Source organism: Aulonocara stuartgranti (assembly GCF_965226115.1).
Source record: "Aulonocara stuartgranti genome assembly, chromosome: 3".
NCBI lineage: Eukaryota > Metazoa > Chordata > Actinopteri > Cichliformes > Cichlidae > Aulonocara > Aulonocara stuartgranti.
In genome coordinates this window covers 73,496,747-73,515,991 of record NC_138941.1, presented here as the reverse complement: position 1 = coordinate 73,515,991, position 19,245 = coordinate 73,496,747, and the positions used below count along the sequence as shown (strand labels likewise).

Below are 19,245 nucleotides of genomic sequence, written 5' to 3'. Positions count from 1 at the left end.
ACAGGCTAACCAAGCCCGATAGGACTCCTTCTTCAGCCTGGTGGCTCCTTTCACCTCTGGTGTCCACCATTTGGTTCGGGGTGACCACCACGGCAGGCACCGACCACCTTGTGGATGTAGGTCAGTGCAGCAGCTTCGGCAATGGAGGTGCTGAACATGGACCATTCAGACTCAGTGTCCCCAGTCTCCCTCGAAATGCTGCTGAAGGTATGTGGAGGTGTGTGTTGAAGATCTCGCGGACTGGGGCCTCTCCTAGGAACTCCCAGCAAATCCTTACTATAGGTTTAGGTGCGCCAGGTCTGTCCAGTGTCCTCCTCGATCACCTGATCCAACTCCCCACCAGGTGATGATCAGTTGACAGCTCAGGCCCTCTCTTTATTCAATTCAATTCAATTCAATGTTATTTACATAGCCCAAAATCACAACAAAAGTCACCTCAAGGCGCTTTATATTGTACGGTAGATACAGAGAAAAGCCCAACAATCATATGACCCCCCTATGAGCAAGCACTTTGGCGACAGTGGGAAGGAAAAAATCCTTTTAACAGGAAGAAACCTCCGGCAGAACCAGGCTCAGGGAGGGGCGGAGCCATCTGCTGCAACCAGTTGGGGTGAGAGAAGGAAAACAGGATAAAGACATGCTGTGGAAGAGAGACAGAGGTTAAAAACAGATATGAATCAATGCAGAGAGGTCTATTAACACATAGTGAGTGAAGAAGAATCACCCAGTGCATCATGGGAATCCCCGGCAGCCTACGTCTATTGCAGCATAACTAAGGGAGGATTCAGGGTCACCTGGTCCAGCCCTAACTATAAGCTTTAGCAAAAAGGAAAGTTTTAAGCCTAATCTTGAAAGTAGAGATAGTGTCTGTCTCCCGAATCCAAACTGGAAGCTGGTTCCACAGAAGAGGGGCCTGAAAACTGAAGGCTCTCCCTCCCAGTCTACTTTTAAATACTCTAGGAACAACAAGTAGGCCTGCAGAGCGAGAGTGAAGTGCTCTAATAGGGTGATATGGTACTACAAGGTCATTAAGATAAGATGGGGCCTGATCATTTAAGACCTTGTATGTGAGGAGCAGGATTTTGAATTCAATTCTGGATTTAACAGGAAGCCTATGGAGGGAAACCACGCATTACCCGAGTGTCCAGAAAATAGAGTGTCCTTATGGGCACTCTTATGTTTGTTTTGGCCAATCTGTGGTTTGTACAGTAGTCCAACAACAAAACACTGCTCGAATTCCGATCTGGAGAGGCAATTCCTCCTAATAATGCCTCTCCAGATCTTACTGTCGTTGCCCACATGAAGTCTCCCAGTAGGACAAAAGAGTCCCCAGGCAGAGCGCCCTTCAGCACTCCAAGGCAAGGCAAGGCAAGGCAAATTTATTTGTATAGCACAATTCAACAACAAGGTGATTCAAAGTGCTTTACAGAGACATTAGAAACAAAAACAAATAAAAATCATGATTTAAAATTGATTAAAACAAGCAAACAAACAAACTAACTAAACACACACATTCACATTCACACCTGTTCGCGTGATCTGAACCCTTATCGTAAGGGGAGCTACCAGTCCTTCTGTGGACGAGCTACTTTTTATTTTAAATTCCCTGAATTTAAAATACTCTCTAGACCCAGTCTAGACCCAGCTGGGGAGCTACCCAGAGCTCTAACCCACTTAACAAACAAACAAACAAACAAAACAGTATATAAAATCAAAACAGATAAAATCAGAACAGTAGATAAAATCAGTAGTTAATGTAAGTTTTGAAATTTAAGCTTAAAAGTGTGGATTTGGTGCTTTATTCAAATGCAGCTGAGAATAGGTGAGTCTTCAACCTGGATTTAAATAAACTGAGTGTTTCAGCTGATCTGAGGCTTTCTGGGAGTTTGTATTTTTATTTTTATTTAGTATTTATTTATTTATTGTCATTGTCAAGAACAATGAAATTGCGTTTGGGGCTTCCATACAACCCAAAAAAAAGAAGAAAATAATAAATACCCCTTAAAACCCAAGTGTACATATTTAACCCAGTGTGACTCCAATGCAATAAGACAATCCTTAGCAATAATGTTCGTAGAAATTCAGACAAAGACCTGAGAAACATGACAAAATACAACAATGCAACCCATTCAATATTATTGTACTGTGAGATATGATATCAGATATGATAGTTATCTATTTAAGAAAGGGGGGGGGGGGGGGCAGGAGGGGGAAGAGAATAAAGATATGATGCACCAATGCAGACCAGTTCATTGCTATTAAGAAGTTGGATATGGTTATTGTCCGTGAGAGGGGGGCAGAGAGTTCAGGAGCCTCACAGCCTGTGGATACAGGCTGTTGGCCAGTCTGGATGTTCTGGCCTGTATAGACCTGTACCTTCTCCCTGAGGGCAGCAGATGGAAAAGGTGGCGCGCAGGGTGATGTTGGTCCCGCAGGATACTGTGCACCCTCCTCAGACAGCGAGTGGGGAAGATATTACTGATCTCTGGCAGACTTGTTCCAATAATTCTGCCAGCTTCTTTCACCACCCGCTGGAGTGCTTGCTGATCGGCCTTGGTGCAGCTGGGGAACCACACTAGAAATCCATACGTCAGAACGCTGCTGATGGCACAGTTGTAGAAGTTCAACATCAGAGATCTGGGAATGTGTGCGCTCCGCAGTCTCCTCAGGTAGTAGAGGCGCTGTTGGGCCTTCCGTACAACTGAGGTGATATGGTTGCCCCAGGACAGGTCCTCGGTCACAGTTACCCCCAAGAATTTAAAACTGCTCACCCTCTCCACCGCCTCACTGCCAATGAAGAGAGGCAGATGGTTGTTATGGCCCCTCTTCCGGAAATCTACAATGATCTCCTTGGTCTTTTTGGTGTTTAAGACCAAGTTATTGTCATGGCACCATGACTCTAGTTGTTGCACCTCTGTCCTATAGTTTGTCTCATCATTGTTGGATATAAGTCCGAGCACTGTAGTGTCATCTGCAAACTTAACAATGAGATTGGACGCGCAGGAGGAAATACAGTCATGGGTGAAGAGAGTGTGTAGCAGAGGGCTCAGAACACACCCCTGATGGGCACCGGTGTTGACCACAAGGGTGGAAGAGGTGTTCTTACCCACTCTGACACTCTGTCTACGGTTAGTGAGGAAGTCCACAATCCAGTTGCACAGAGAGGAGTTAAGTCCCAGTTGGTGGAGTTTGGGACGGAGTTTGTATGGCCGGATGGTATTAAAAGCCGAGCTGTAGTCTACAAAGAGGAGCCGTGCATAGGTGTTCCTGTGTTCCAAGTGCTTCAGTAATGTGTGCAGCACTGTGGCGATCGCATCCTCGGTTGATCGGTTCTCCCTGTATGCAAACTGGTGCGAGTCCAGGGATGGTGGAAAAGCAGCTCTGATGTGTTTAATGACCAGTCTCTCCAGGCATTTGGCGGGAATGGGGGTGAGTGCCACAGGTCTGAAATCGTTCAGACATGTGACATTTGACTGTTTTGGGATGGGAACGATGGTTGCTGCTTTGAAACAGGATGGTACCAGTGAACAGGACAACGAGGTGTTATATATAGAGGTGAAGACGTCCGCCAGGTCCGCAGCACAGTCTTTTAGCACCCGGCCCAGCACTCCATCCGGCCCGGCCGCCTTCCTGGTGTTAATGCTCCGGAACACACGCCTCAGCTCATGAGTGCTCAGGACTGGAGCAGGGTCGGTTGAGGGGAGAGGGGACAGGACAGGGTCGGTGTTCTCCCTGTCAAAACGGGCATAAAAGAGATTTAGATCCTCAGCCAGAGTAGAACTGTCGGCTGAGGGTGATGGTGTTCTTCTTTTGTAGTCCGTGATAGCCCTGATGCCCTCCCAGACCTGCCTTGGGTTTGTGTTGTTCTCAAACCTGGCCTCGATACGCCTCCTGTGCTGCTGCTTGGCAGTCTTGATGCCTCTTCTCAGGTTGGCCCTGGCAGCACTGTATGCCTCCTGGTCCCCGGATTTGAAAGCGTTGTTCCTTGTTCGAATAAGTTGTTGAACTCCGTGTGTCATCCAGGGTGGATTATTAGGGAACACACGGAATCGTTTCCAAGTTGTTACATTGTCCACACAGAAACAGATGTAGTCCAAGACAGTGGAGGTGTAACTGTCCAATGCGACACGATTGTCAGTGTCCTGCACCTTGAATACATCCCAGTCTGTGCAGTGGAAACAGTCCTGAAGCATCGGAATAGCGTCCTGCGGCCATGTTCTCACGGTTTTGGTTGTAATCCCAGTGCTCTTGATCTTTTGTGTGTATATTGGGTGTAGCAGAAGGGAGAGATGGTCTGACAGACCCAGGTGGGGATAAGCCTGGGCTCTGTACGCATTCGCCATGTTGGTGTACACCTGGTCCAACGTTCCATCTCCTCTGGTAGCACACTTCACATTACGGTGGAAATTGTGAAGTACAGATTTCAGGTCCGCGTGGTTAAAATCCCCAGCCGCAATAAAGACACTGTCCGGGTGTGCTACCAGGCTGTTATTGATGCTGCTGCTCAATTGTGCTAACGCTAGCTTAGCATTAGCATCTGGTGGAATGTAAACAGCGCAGATGTAAACGGCAGAAAATTCCCGAGGGAGATAGAATGGACGGCACTTTAACACCAACAGTTCTACCTCTGTACTGCACAGTTTTTCCGTTACCGTGACGTTCGTGCACCAAAGGTTGTTAATATAGATGCACAGCCCCCCGCCAGTCTTCTTACCCGAGTCCGCAGACCTGTCGGCTCGATAGGCGGTGCGGCCTGCTAGATCGATAGCCGCATCGGGAATGGCGCTGTCCAGCCAGGTTTCAGTGAAAATCATGCACGAACAGTTATTAAAAGTCCGTCGAGTGGCGATCTGCAGTCGTATTTCATCCAGTTTGTAACGGATTGAACGGGCGTTGGAGAGGAATATGATCGGGAGTGGTGGTTTAAATGGACTAGTCTTTAGCCGTGCCCACAGGCCTCCCCGCTTGCCTCTCTTCTGCCTCCGCTCGCAACGTCCCTTCCTGCGGCTTGCTGTTGCGGGTAGCCCCGGGGGTTGCTTAACGATCTCCGGGGGGATGAGATACTCGGATGTTAGTTGAAGATCTCCACGGCTTAGTTGTAGTAGATCATCTCTGTTGTATTGAAGTAACCCCAGACTGTGTGAAATAATACACAGTACCACCAAAAGTGCAAAAGTGTAGGAGCTCCGGGCCGCTGCGTCTGTGCGCGCCGCCATCTTCCAGATATAAGGAGCATAAAAGCTGAATGCAGCTTCTCCGTGTCTGGTTCTGACTCTGGGAACTGATAAAAGACCGGATCCAGATGACCTGAGGGATCTGGAAGGTTCATACTGGGTCAGGAGGTCACTGATGTATTTTGGTCCTAAACCATTCAGAGCTTTATAGGCCAGCATTAGAACTTTAAAGTCTATCCTCTGACGGACAGGCAGCCAGTGTAAAGACCTCAGAGCTGGACTGATGTGGTCCACTTTTTTGGTCTTAGTGAGGACTCGAGCAGCAGAGTTCTGAATGAGCTGTAGATGTCTGACTGATTTTTTAGGTAGACCTGTAAAGATGCTGTTACAGTAATCAAGCCTACTAAAGATGAATGCATGGACTAGTTTTTCCAGGTCCTGTTGAGACATCAGATCTTTTATCCTTGAAATGTTCTTGAGGTGATAGTAAGCTCATTTTGTTATTGTCTTAATGTGTTTTTCTAAGTTTAGGTCTGCATCCATCACTACACCCAAATTTCTCGCCTGGTTTGTGGTTTTTAGATGTATAGATTGAAATTCTCTGGTGACCTGTAATCGTTTTTCTTTGGCGCCAAAGACTATTACCTCAGTTTTGTTTTTGTTTAGCTGGAGAAAATTGTGGCACAACCAGTCATTGATTTCCTCAATGCATTTACCAAGAGCCTGTACAGGGCCTTGGTCTCCTGGTGACATTGTGATATATATTTGTGTGTCATCTGCATAGCTATGATAGTTTATTTTGTTGTTCTTTATAATCTGTGCCAGTGGGAGCATGTAAATGTTAAACAGAAGGGGTCCCAAGATGGAACCTTGGGGAACTCCACATGTGATACTTGTCTGCTCGGATGTGAAGTTACCTATTGATACAAAGTATTTCCTGTTTTCTAAGTATGTCTTGAACCAGTTTAGTACAGTTCCTGAAAGACCTGTCCAGTTCTCTAGTCGTTTGAGTAATATGTTGTGGTCAACTGTATCAAATGCTGCATTGAGATCCAGTAAAACTAGGACTGACATTTTTTCACGTTCTGTATTCAGACATATGTCATTAAACACTTTGGTCAGAGCGGTTTCAGTGCTGTGGTTCTGTCTAAAACCTGACTGGAAGGCATCGTAGTAGTTATTCTGTTTTAAGAAGTAACTGAGCTGTTGAGAAACTGCTTTTTCAATGATCTTACTTAAAAATGGGAGATTTGAGATCGGCCTGTAGTTGTTCATTTGTGTCTTGTCAAGATTGTCCTTTTTTAGTATAGGTTTTATTACAGCAGTTTTTAGTGATTCTGGAAACACACCTGATAATAAAGAAAAGTTGACGATCTGTAACAGGTCTGACTCTAAAGTCTTTGAGACCTTTTTGAAAAAACTTGTTGGCAGGACATCTAAACAGCAGGAGGAGGAGTTCAGTTGACCTAAGATGTCCTCCAGGTCTTTGCTGTTAATCGGGTGAAACTGTTTCATGGTGTTTAAACAGTTTTTTGGTGGACACAGTACATATCCTGGATCTGCTGTTGATGTACCAATTGCTTGTCTAATTTTTTGGATTTTTTCTGTGAAGAATTTGGCAAAGTCATTGCAGGCCATGGTCGAATGAAGTTCAGCTGCCACTGACACAAAAGGGTTTGTTAGCCTGTCAACTGTAGAAAATAAGACCCGAGCATTATGGCTGTTTTTAGTGATGATGTCAGAGAAGTAGGACCTCCTTGCACTCCTCAGTTGTAAATTATAATTGTGAAGTTTCTCTTTATAGATGTCATAGTGAACCTGGAGGTTTGTTTTTCTCCATCTGCGCTCAGCTTTCCTACACTCTCTTTTTTCATTTTTTACCAGTGTGGAGTTTCTCCATGGAGACTTTTTCCTTCCAGAGATAACCTTCACCTTAATGGGAGCAATAGTGTCCATTACATTTAACATGTTAGCATTGAAGCTATTGACGAGCTCATTGACTGACCCTCTGGACAGGTCAGGTGTTAATGGGAAGACCTGGTTAAAAATTGCACTACTGTGTTCAATTATACACCGTTTTGTGATCACTGTTGTTGATATATTTGTGTGGACTGAGATTTTACTTTCAAAGAAAACACAGTAATGATCAGACACGCCCACATCAGACACAGTAACCTTTGAAATGCTCAGGCCCTTGGAGATCAGTAGGTCAAGAGTGTGTCCTCTATTATGTGTGGCCTCCAGCTTTCTTGGAGTCCCGCCTAGGGACTCCAAGAAAGCTGGGTACTCTGAAGCACAACTCGGCGCATAAGCGCAGACGACAGTCAGGACCCGCCCGACCAGAAGGAGCAAGCAACAAATCCTCCCCTCCACTGGGAGAAACCCAAATATACAGGCAGCAAGCTGAGGGATACTAGAATACCCACCCCAACTCGTCACATCTCACCAGGGGCAACTCTAGCCCATGGACAAAATAGCCTCTTGGATCCCTGGGACACACAAACCTCTCCACCACGATATGGTAGCGATTCACAGCAGGAATTTTTAATATTATTTAACGGTAATAAACAACATTTCTGACTGAAATCGTCTATGAATTAGTGAAAGGCAAATTGAGGGAATAAAGACAAGGACTTAAACTCAAAGGTTAAACTCCATCTTGAGCCGTTGTTTGTGTCAGACAGAATTTGATGTTGATGCTGTTACAATAACTGCTAGCACTTCAGTGAGAGGACCCAAAATCTGCAACAAATTAAATCCACCTTAACATCACCTGTATTTGTGTGACAGCACTACACTCCAACTAAAGGGGACCTGACAAATAACCAGAACAGTCTAAAATAAAAACTGCCAAACAGCTAAGTCACACTTTATTGTATGAGATTCAAAAAAGATTTTGTTTCCTGACTTGCAGTGAACATCTGCACTCTGCTGTCATACTCACACATTTATAACAGGAAGTGGAAAGAAGCTCAATCCCTCACGTCACTTACATGCAACAAACCAGGAAACAGGATGTTCTTCTTCATCAGTGCAGAGAGACGCACAGACGATCATACTGAGCTCAGACCAAACTAGCAGCTTCCTCTGAGTGAGTCCAGCTACAGGAGAGAAAAGTGGAAAACTCCAACACTGCTGCTTCAAGCTGCTGACGCTCCACACACTGAATGTGAGTTTGAGCAAAAACACGACTCAAAGTAAGTTTCAGTGAAGGTGGTAGAGGAGGGAGGGGAGCCAGGACTGACTGTACTTCCTGTCTGCTGTTTTCAGTTTCACTCACAGACTCAATGGCTTCCAGATCAGAGGTGGATCTCTGCTGTCCGGTCTGTCAGGAGGTCTTCAGAGATCCTGTTCTTCTGTCATGTAGCCACAGCTTCTGTGAACACTGTTTGAAGAGATGGTGGAGAGAGAGACCAACACACGAGTGTCCAGTTTGTAAGGAAATATCAGTTTATGAACCACCTTTAAACCGAGCTTTAAAGAACCTGTGTGAGTCGTTCTTACAGGAGAGAGATCAGAGAGCTTCAGAGGCTCTCTGCAGTCTGCACTGTGAGAAACTCAGACTCTACTGTCTGGACCATCAGCAGCCAGTGTGTCTCGTCTGCAGAGACTCAGAAAATCACACCAATCACAGATTCAGACCCATCGATGAAGCTGCACAACAACACAAGAAGGAACTTCAGGAAACTCTGGAGCCCTTAAAGAAGAAGTTAAAGGTTTGTGAAGAAGTTCAAGTGAAGTTTGATCAAACAGCAGAACACATTAAGGTCCAGGCCCGACACACAGAGAGGCAGATTAAGGAGCAGTTTAAGAAGCTTCACCAGTTTCTCGCAGAGGAAGAGGAGGCCAGGCTGGCTGCACTGAGGGAGGAAGAGGAGCAGAAGAGTGGGATGATGAAGGAGAAGATGGAGGCTCTGAGCAGAGAGATAGCAGCTCTTTCAGACACAGTCAGAGCCACAGAGGAGGAGCTGAGAGCTGAAGACGTCTCATTCCTGCACAACTACAAGGCTGCAGTGGAAAGAGTCCAGCGCTGCCCCCTGCTGGATGATCCACAGCTGCCCTCAGGAGCTCTGATAGACCAGGCCAAACACCTGGGCAACCTGACCTTCAACATTTGGAACAACATGAAGGACGTGGTCTCCTACACTCCTGTCATTCTGGACCCAAACACTGCTGATCCAAACCTCATCCTGTCTGAAGATCTGACCAGTGTGAGAGAAGGAGAGAAGCAGCAGCTTCCTGATAATCCAGAGAGGTTAAATGGATTAATCTTCTCAGTTCTGGGCTCTGAGGGCTTTAACTCAGGGACTCACAGCTGGGATGTTGATGTTGGAGAGAGTACATGGTGGGGACTCGGTGTGTTAGCAGAGTCTGTGCAGAGGAAGGGAGACATACAGTCTGGATTATGGGTAATAGGGTGCAGTTTAGGTACGTACTACACACACTCGCCATCAGCTCCTCTCACTGATCTCTCAGTAGAGAAGAAGCTCCAGAGGATCAGAGTGAATCTGGACTGGAACAGAGGAAAGCTGTCGTTCTCTGATCCTGATACTAACACACGCATACATTCCTTCACACACACTTTCACTCACAGGATGTTTCCATACATTAACACTGATGATACAGTGAAGGTGTTGCCGTTGAAGGTGTCAGTGTCAGTGCAGCAGATGAGTTGAGGATGATGATGTTTCTAATGTTGTTTCCTGTCAGTGAGTTGAAGCTGTTAAACTGCAGCTGTCCTCCTGCTGCCTCGTTGTTCCAAAGCTCTTTGTTTCTCTTTTAGTTTCACTGTTTCTTTCTGTTTCTGCTGTCCACCTTTTCACATGGAAAATCATTTCACTGTTTCTCACTGAATGACTCCCCAAACTAGATTTGAAATTCTATCAAGTTTCTAATCATTACAAGTGATTCATGTTTCTATTTGATGTGTAAATGGAGATGATTTAGTTTGCTGGGATATGGACTGACATGTGTTGAATGGGAGGAGCAGTTTGTTGTTGTCTTCTTGTCTGTTTATGACAACAATAAATATGTTGTTGAAACAATGATTCATGTTTAACTCCATATATGAAATGTTTCTGATCTTTGAATTCTGTTTGATTAAAGACTTTCTTCATGACACAAATGAGATTTCAGTGTATTAATAGAACTAAATAAGCTCAGAGTTGAAAGGCTGGAGTATTATGTACGTGCTTCACTGTCAGGATCTTCAGGGGGATTCAAAGGGAAACATCAAACTGCTGTAATGAGATAAACTAGTTGGGCTGAACACACTTATCTGTAGTTTGTCTCCATCCAGGATCATCAGAATATAATGAACATGTGTGAAGAGCCACAAAATGCTGCTGCCCTCTCAGCATGATGAGCTCCAGCCTTTGTTAGCAGGACAACAGGAAACATGAGACAACTTTCAGAGACAGTAACCAACTGTGGCCACAAGATGGCAGCAGCTGATCTGAGATCCTTTATTGGACAGAATGACTGCTCTGTGACATCATCAGAGAGACGGCCTTCACTTTTATATATCTGAAGTCATGTCTGCACTGCCTGCCTTGTTTGTCCTGAGCTCCTATATGTGAATGTAAGGAGAGAGAGCAACAGCACAGTGGATCAAAGCTGCAGATGATGATCACACACACACCTCAAAGTGTCACGATCTTGGGTCTTATGACCCAGCGTTTTGAGTTTTAGTTTATTTTGATGTTTATAGTAAATGGTAAATGGCCTGTATTTATATAGCGCTTTACTAGTCCCTAAGGACCCCAAAGCGCTTTACATATCCAGTCATCCACCCATTCACACACTGGTGATGGCAAGCTACATTGTAGCCACAGCCACCCTGGGGCGCACTGACAGAGGCGAGGCTGCCGGACACTGGCGCCACCGGGCCCTCTGACCACCACCAGTAGGCAACGGGTGAAGTGTCTTGCCCAAGGACACAACGACTGAGACTATCCAAGCCGAGGCTCGAACCGGCAACCTTCCGATTACAAGGCGAACTCCCAACTCTTGAGCCACGATCGCCCACATAGTGTATGGTTAAGCTCATTAGGTTTTCTTTGTTCATTTGCTTATTAGTCTGCCCTTGTCTTTTCAACCCCTCTGTTAAGTCTCTCTTGCCCTTCATGTGTTTCATGCCTGGATGTCTTTTGTTAAGTTCATGTGTCAGGTTTGCGTTTCAATATGTGTCCTGTTTTATCTTGAAAATCTGGGAAAGTCTATGCCAGCACCCTGGCATAGACTTTCCCAGGGAGGCTGAGGAGTGTGCCCCTGATCTCCATGCAACATTGTAGAGGCGTGTCAACCAGGATAGCCCTACAACGTCCAGAGCCTTCAGGAACTCGGGGCGGACCTCATCAACACCAGGGGCTCTGCCACCAAGGAGTTGTTTAACTGCCTCAGTGACCTCGCCCCCTAGAAATTAGCAGATCATTCCACTCATCCCCAGACTCTGCTTCCTCCTCGGAAGACGTGTCAGTGGGATTCAGGAGGTCCTTGAAGTATTCCTTCCACCTCCTGACAATTTTTCAGTTGACGTCAGCAGCGCTCTGCCAGCACTATACACAGTGTAGGTAGAGCACCGCTTTCCCCTCCTGAGACGCCTGACGGTTTGCCAGAATCTCTTCGAGGCAGTCCGAAAGTCTTTTTCCATGGCCTCTCCATACTCCTCCCACACCCTAGTTTTTGCTTCAGCCACTGCCTCAGCTGCATTCCGCTTGGCCTGTCGATACCTGTCGGCTGCCTCCGGAGTCCCACAGGCTAACCAAGCCCGATAGGACTCCTTCTTCAGCCTGGTGGCTCCTTTCACCTCTGGTGTCCACCATTTGGTTCGGGGTTACCACCACGGCAGGCACCAGCCACCTTGCAGCCGCAGCTCAATGCAGCAGCTTCAGCAATGGAGATACTGAACATAGTCCTTTCGGACTCAGTGTCCCCAGTCTCCCTGGGAATGCTGTTGAAGCTCTGCCGGAGGTGTGCGTTGAAGATCTCGTGGAATGGGGCCTCTGCTAGACGTTCCCAGCACACCCTCACTACGCGTTTAGGTGCACCGGGTCTGTCCAGCGTCCTGCCCGCCACCTGATCCAACTCACCACCAGGTGGTGATCAGTTGACAGCTCAGCCCCTCTCTTTACCTGAGTGTCCAGAACATGTGGTCGCAGGTCTGGTGATACGATTACAAAATCGATCATCGATCTGCGGCCTAGAGTGTCCTGGTGCCACGTGCACTTATGGACACTCTTGTGTTCGAACAGGGTGTTCGTTATGGCCAAACTGTGATTAGCACAGAAGTCCAATAACAAAGCATCGCTCGGGTTCAGATCAGGGAGGCCGCTCCTCCCAATCACGCCCCTCCAGGTCTCGCTGTCGTTACCCACGTGAGCATTGAAGTCTCCCAGCAGGACAACAGAGTCTAAAGGTGGAGCACCTTCCAGCACCCCCCCGGCCCACGGACTCTAAGAAGGCTGGGTACTCTGAACTGCCACTCGGCGCATAAGCGCAGATGACAGTCGGGACCTTTTCCCCGACCCTAAGGCGCAGGGAACAAACCCTCTCATCCACCGGGAAAAACCCCAACATACCGGCAGCAAGCCGAGTGCATATTAAAATACCCACCCCAGCCCGCCGTCTGTCACCAGGGGCAACTCCAGACTGAGACAGAGTCCAGCCCCTCTCCAGGAGACTGGTTCCAGAGCCCAAGCCATGCGTAGAGGTGAGCCCGACTATATCTAGCTGGTACCTCTCAACCTCACACACTAACTCAGGCTCCTTCCCCACCAGAGAGGTGACATTCCATGTCCCTATTGCCAGTCTTGGCAGCCGGGGATCAGTCCGCCAGGGCCTCTGCTCCTGGCCGCCACCCGGTACACAATGCACCCGACCCCTATGGCACTCCTGCGGGTGGTGGGCCTGCGGGAGGATGGGCCCTTGTCTCCTCTTCGGGCTGTGCCCGGCCGGTCCCCATGGACTAAGGCCCGGCCACCAGACGCTCGCCCTCGGGCACCCTCCCCGGGCCTGACTCCAGGGCGGGCCCCCGGTAACCCTATCCCGGGCAGGGTAAACTGTTCCCTCGATGTTCTCTTCATTAGGGTCTTCTGAATCGCTCTTTGTCTGGTCCCTCACCCAGGACCAATTTCCCATGGGAAACCCTAGCAGGGGGCAAAAGCCCCCAGACAACATAGCCCCTGGGATCCCTGGGACACACAAACCCCTCCACCACGATAAGGTAGCGATTCACGGAGACATAAACATAAAATAATTAGAACACCATACATTACAAATTTTCACAATATTACACTACAATTATGCCAAATACCTTGTAGTGTTGGTAAACTAACCAGGCTTTTGCAGATAGCTCGCTGAAGTCCTTAGCGTGATTATTAAAAGTGGGCCTCACAGCCTATATTATCACGCCCAAACCTCGTGATAATAGTGGTGCAACAAAACCTTGTTCTTTGTGACAATGTAACTCATGGTTATTTTATTGCCAATTGTATTCTGTTTTTTATCCTAATTTGAAGTTTTACTGTTTTGTTAAATGCTGAGTTTTCCCATGTACCGTGAATGCACCATAGCGCGTGCGTGGTGACTTTCTTTCACTGCATCCGCCTGCACGGAGCTAGATGCGCAAAGCTGTGTGGATATTCAGTCTTGTAACGTGTTGCGCTACGGAATTAATGTTTCTATGAAGAATATCCCTGTGAGTCTCACAGTTGCAGTTTAAGTTGTGATTCATAGTCTAGTTTCTGGGCATAAAACCAGTCAGGATACAATGCTTGTCGGAAATGTGATATTTGTCTTAGAACCTGCTAACGATTGCTTAGCTGTGTTAGCCTGTGGAAAGTATGCTAGCGTACCCACATGTGCTCCCTGGGCTAATGCGCTTACATGTGAAGTTTTAGCTAACACACCACGGAGACACTTTTCATGCTTCATGATTTGCATTGAAATGTATTTTTGTTGTTGATAAATTGTTATTGGCCAATAAGAACTGTATAGATGTGTGATGTATGAGGGGGAAAAAAAAAGGGATAACACTAGAGAAACACGTTTTATTTTACAAGTGAGTGATTGCACTGCACGTTGTGTGCAGGCTGGTTTTTTTTACGTGGTAGGAATCTGCTGCAAGGACCGAGCGGTGCCATCTAAGGACTGGATGCCAGTGGAGGTGCCTAGAAAGGATGTTCTCAATCTGAAGGCCACCTGTTTCCTTGGAGGGTGGTAGGATACAACGATTTGCAATTTTTTTTTTTGGATTAACGTTTTTTCTGAGATCTCAGGACACTTTATGTTGTTACTTTTTTTCTTTTTTTTGGGTCAGATCTGATTCTACTTAACACAAAAAACTGATGCATCAAAAAGCAAAACTGTGACTAAAGACAATTAACACTTACTAAGAACACTGAATACTAAGTGCACTGAACTGAAATGGACAGCCTACCTGATACATTTATGGACACTTTAAGTGATATATTGTACATTGTTGAGATTTACATGGTTGAAATGGTCTAAATGTTTTGTTCATGTCTATGTTTTGGAGCATTTAAATGTTGAATACACTCAAATCACTTTTCTCCCTTTAAGTTGTTGTCAGTGTCTCATTCTGAGTGGAGGGATATTCCTTCTTTAAGTTGAGTTACCACTGCCAGTCTCCTTACGATCCTAACTGAACCCAACGAGAGTAGATTCTCAAATATTGTTTTTTTCTTGACTTTGTATGACAGATTACTGTGGATTTGACTGATTTTGGACTACTCAGTTAAAAAGGGTGACAACTAGATAAACATTTATTATTGTTAAGGTTCAAATATTGAGGAGGGATACAGGAGGAATCCAAATAACAATACTGGTCTGGCCGGTTTAAGTCAAACGATGATTTTTAATGAACACACGTGGGGAGATGTACACTGCAAAACATCAGCTGTAGATCTCCGCCCAAAAATACACCCGCAGTTGTTTTGTATCATCAAGGTATTATTTGTGACGCCCCCTCATGCGTCAAAGCAGATACAATATATGCATAAGTCTCAAAACCACAAATGTTCTATTGACAACTTTTGGCACAGTTTGAAAAGAACATTCTCCTCGCCTACAAGCCAGGTGCTTCCTGTTCATCTTCTGACTCTCGCTTATTGTCTGGAACATCAGCAGCACGTCCTACAACAAACTGTCACGTATGCCAGCACAAAATGCAGCTACAAGCAAAATATGTCTGAACTCTTACCTAGACCTAAGTTCACCTACTCTGCATGTGTGTATGTCACGACCTCAACTGCACTGTCTCACCTCTCAGCAGACAGAGGCCACTCTCATATGGGAAACACACCTGATAATAAATCTAAGTATGTAACTGCTTTAATTAAATGCCACTACTGAAAGCTTAATCAAAAGATATAAATGAATAAAAGATAATAATGAATAACCTGATTATTCAAATAGCATCATCCAAACAGCTCCTCAAAATAAGTTACACTTACTCTCTCTTAGTTTCACTTTCGCAAGCACGCTCTGCAAAAGCATGCGTTTCCTGTCAGCCTGCAACCTAGTCTTTCACACTGACGTCTGGGCCTCTCCCATACAAACCAACATAATCAGCATATAAACATTTAAGATTATAAAAAGCATTTAGGATTATAAATTAAACTCAACAGTTTAAAGTGGTTATAACTGCAACTGCAATAAAGGCTAATTGGGTGCCAATATGTTTAAACATCTGAATGCAATATCTATACTGTAGACTGTATTATTAATGCAATGGTAATGATAATGATTATGAAAAATAGCAGTAAAATATTTCCCTTATCTCTACATTATACACAAGATTAGACACACCTTTACAATATTGTGCACAGAAATGTACAAGCAAAAACATTTTAACTGCTGGAACCAACAATTAACCTTCTTTTTAACCTACATAAGCCTTTTCCGTGACACTTACAAAAACAATATTTCACAGAGCTTCACAAATGAGTGTAAACACCTTAAACAAATTATCCATAATGACTGATAATGCAGGAAATGGCTCTTGAAAATTTCAGAGTTTGGAGTTTCTTTAGTTCATTCCTGGGATTCCGCCTTCCTCAGTTTGTAGTCTGTCAGCTTAGTCAGACAAGATGGCATCCAGGCAGGTTCAGTTTCAAAATGGTCCTGAATGAAAAAATTCATGGATATTTTTGTGTTTTGTATATATTTATAGATATAAATCTTAAAAGGTTTGACATTCAGGCACACTGGGAAGAAAAAGCTAAATTTTCTGTATCACAATAATTTGGGCCCTGGGCCTGAATTCAACATCAAAGAATTTATTGACAAACAAAATCAATAACATTTAATGGATTCCTTGATGTTCATATAGACTTTTGTTTCATTATCATTCATGTTTTCGTACACATATTGTATACAAAGACCATTTGTTAAGTTGTTAGAGCTGTGTACATCATGCAATCTTTTGTATAGACAGCATACAAATGCAAAATAGGCATGCTACAATAAAGTGTTACCACAAAGGAAACTGAGGACTCATCACAAGACTTTATTTCATTTTGACATGAACAGTATGAGCATTTTCATTTATTTAATTGTAACATTAAATCTCATATTGTAAAGACTCAACATTGTAATAAGCATTATGTTGTTCATTTAGACTATTTAGGTTTATCCTTTTTTCATGCAAAGTGTAAATCTCAGCTAAAACTATTCTCAGCTAAACAGTCTTTGTCATTGTCAGTGTCACCAGCTGTCTTACTACATAATCAAACATGGATTTTGATTATGTGGGACATTAGGTCCCTGCCTCTGTGGAACAGGCAAACTCTCACTTTGGGACGGGGCCAAAGGACCCTGTGCTCCCACAGTGTTGGTTGGTTCACTAATATCATTGTGTTTCTGTAATCCTTGTTGTATCTGACAGACTGCCTGTGCATTCTTCTGACATCTCAGTAATCCTCTCTCAGTCTCATGAAAGAGAACATCAACATGCAGGATTACATTTGGAAATATCTGAGACCATCCTGTCCCACTTGTTGAGTAGTTTGTCTTTCGGGTATGGTGCATCACAACCAGGATGATGTCTTTATTACCTGCACACAGCAGAAACATCCCTAAATAAATATAATCAAATAAAAAGCCATTGCATTGTTACTGTTTTGGATGGTTAGAGGGCTGAAACCATAAGAAAAGATGTTTCCATGATTATCTTGAAAACTGAATTAAAATATTCATATGTATATTGATAGTGAGTAAAGTAAAAGAGAAACTATAAAACTATAAAAAACTGAACATACTTTATATTATTGTGACCAAGCTTTATGATACCTGGTGCTTTAGCCATGGCTGCCTCCACATCTGACCGAACACGAGAGTTGATTGGGCAGAAAACAATGACAGTGTTGCATTCCTGTAGGTCTATGCTCTCCACCAGTAGCTGTTGAGACAAATTTACTTGGTACAGCACATCTTTGTCTGCCCCGAAGGTCTCAGCTGTACAGTAACTGTAGAACTTTACTGCATCTGCACACATTTTGAAAAGAGGAAAAACTTAACAGAAAAGCTTTAAAACTTTTTTTTACTTTGATTGGACGCTCACTCAGATGGCAAATTTTGTCTTCTTGATAAGAAACGAGGTTGTATTTACCGTGTAATGAAGTAATGCATACTGTGGTACACAATGTGGTGTGATTTGTTAAAAAAGGGGGAATTGGCAAGAGGTTGAAACTCTTCTTTGTCCCTCCCATGGAAAATACTCTGGAAGCACCGTTAATCTACCAATTATTTAATTATTTTGTACAACTTTCAGTGTCATGTAGAGAATATTTATGAAAGTCATCTAAACAAGTTCAGAGGGTAAATGTATAACCACTGCATTTACAAGAATATTTAAATGTATTTATCAAAAAACAAATGAAATCATTTTAGTAGCTCTCTTTTATTAAAGATATAAGAAATCTGATAAATGCTATTTTATCATACCATTTTGGCCTGAAATTGTATAATGAAAAGGTGAAATTTATATAATTCATACAGGTATTTATGCACATACCTGTATGAGGGTGTGTCACGAAATCAACGAAGCATTTGAAGAATTTGTTGATTTTATCATCCTCATGGTGTTTTTGATAGGCCACCAACAATGTTTTAGCAGCTGAAAAGATAAATGAGAGTTTCAGGCTGCTTCACTGTGAATGGTTTTTAGCTGCTTCAGCTGAAAAGTAGAAAAGTATTTAGTTTTCGTTTCCAATTGTTTGTCCAAGGTATACCAGGAGGCATTACTGATGGAGCTTTGGAAAGCGAAGGTTTTCTGTGTCAGAAATTCATTAACAAATTCTTACAGTGTGACAGTTACACGACAAAATGAGCAGATTAATATATGGCATGAAATGATTCAGAACATACTGACCAATAGGGCATGTGGCAGAGAAGAAAACTTTGCATAATTTTATTTAGAAATGGCAATACGGTTTAAGAAGTCGAAGAAGAAATACCCTTTAATTAGTTGGTACATACCCTCCCTGTATTCTTCTGGAAGATTGTTAATGTGTTTGTGCAGCTTCTGGAAGAAATTGCAGACAAATTGATTTATTTACAAATCAAACTACTGTTGATTTGCTGCTTTGACTCACTTAAAGGAATGACAGCTTTATTTTTGTTGTTTTTAATGAAGTGAATACTAATTAAAATCAGAATCAGAATCAGAATCAGAAAGGGTTTTATTGCCAAATGTTGAGCAGGTTTACAACATTAGGAAATTGCTGCAGTGCTTCAGTGCAAACATACTGTCATAAAAATATAAAAATAAGAATAAGAATTAAAAGTGCTAAGTGGATAGATATATACATGATATATACATGAGTGCAGGTGGTGATCAGTGCCAAACATGGAATGATTCAGTGAACACAGCGTAGGGTCATGTGTTAGTGGCGGGTACAGTCATATGGTTATTGTTCATGTGTCCAACAGCAGAGGGGAAGAAACTGTTCTTATGGCGAGAGGTTCTGGTGCGAATGGACCGGAGCCTCCTGCCTGAGGGGAGCAGGTCAAACAGACTGTGTCCAGGGTGAGAAGGGTCAGCTGAGAT

General features: G+C 44.1%; 1 protein-coding gene and 1 long non-coding RNA gene across 2 annotated transcripts; one reads left to right on the top strand and one right to left on the bottom strand.

Annotated features, from left to right (window-relative positions):
• The first annotated feature begins 5,006 nt into the window (after positions 1-5,006).
• Positions 5,007-10,222, top strand: LOC309703564 (nuclear factor 7, brain-like). Its single transcript, XM_082528477.1, has 2 exons — positions 5,007-8,343; positions 8,445-10,222. Exon 2 carries the CDS (start codon positions 8,462-8,464, stop codon positions 9,848-9,850), a length of 1,389 nt encoding a protein of 462 aa, XP_082384603.1. The 5' UTR covers positions 5,007-8,343; positions 8,445-8,461; the 3' UTR covers positions 9,851-10,222.
• Positions 10,223-16,738: 6,516 nt separating this feature from the next.
• Positions 16,739-18,280, bottom strand: LOC309703715. Its single transcript, XR_014275978.1, has 3 exons — positions 18,211-18,280; positions 17,487-17,681; positions 16,739-17,251 (listed from the first exon to the last, which is right to left on the bottom strand). It is a non-coding gene; the product is annotated as an uncharacterized lncRNA (long non-coding RNA).
• Positions 18,281-19,245: the final 965 nt, after the last annotated feature.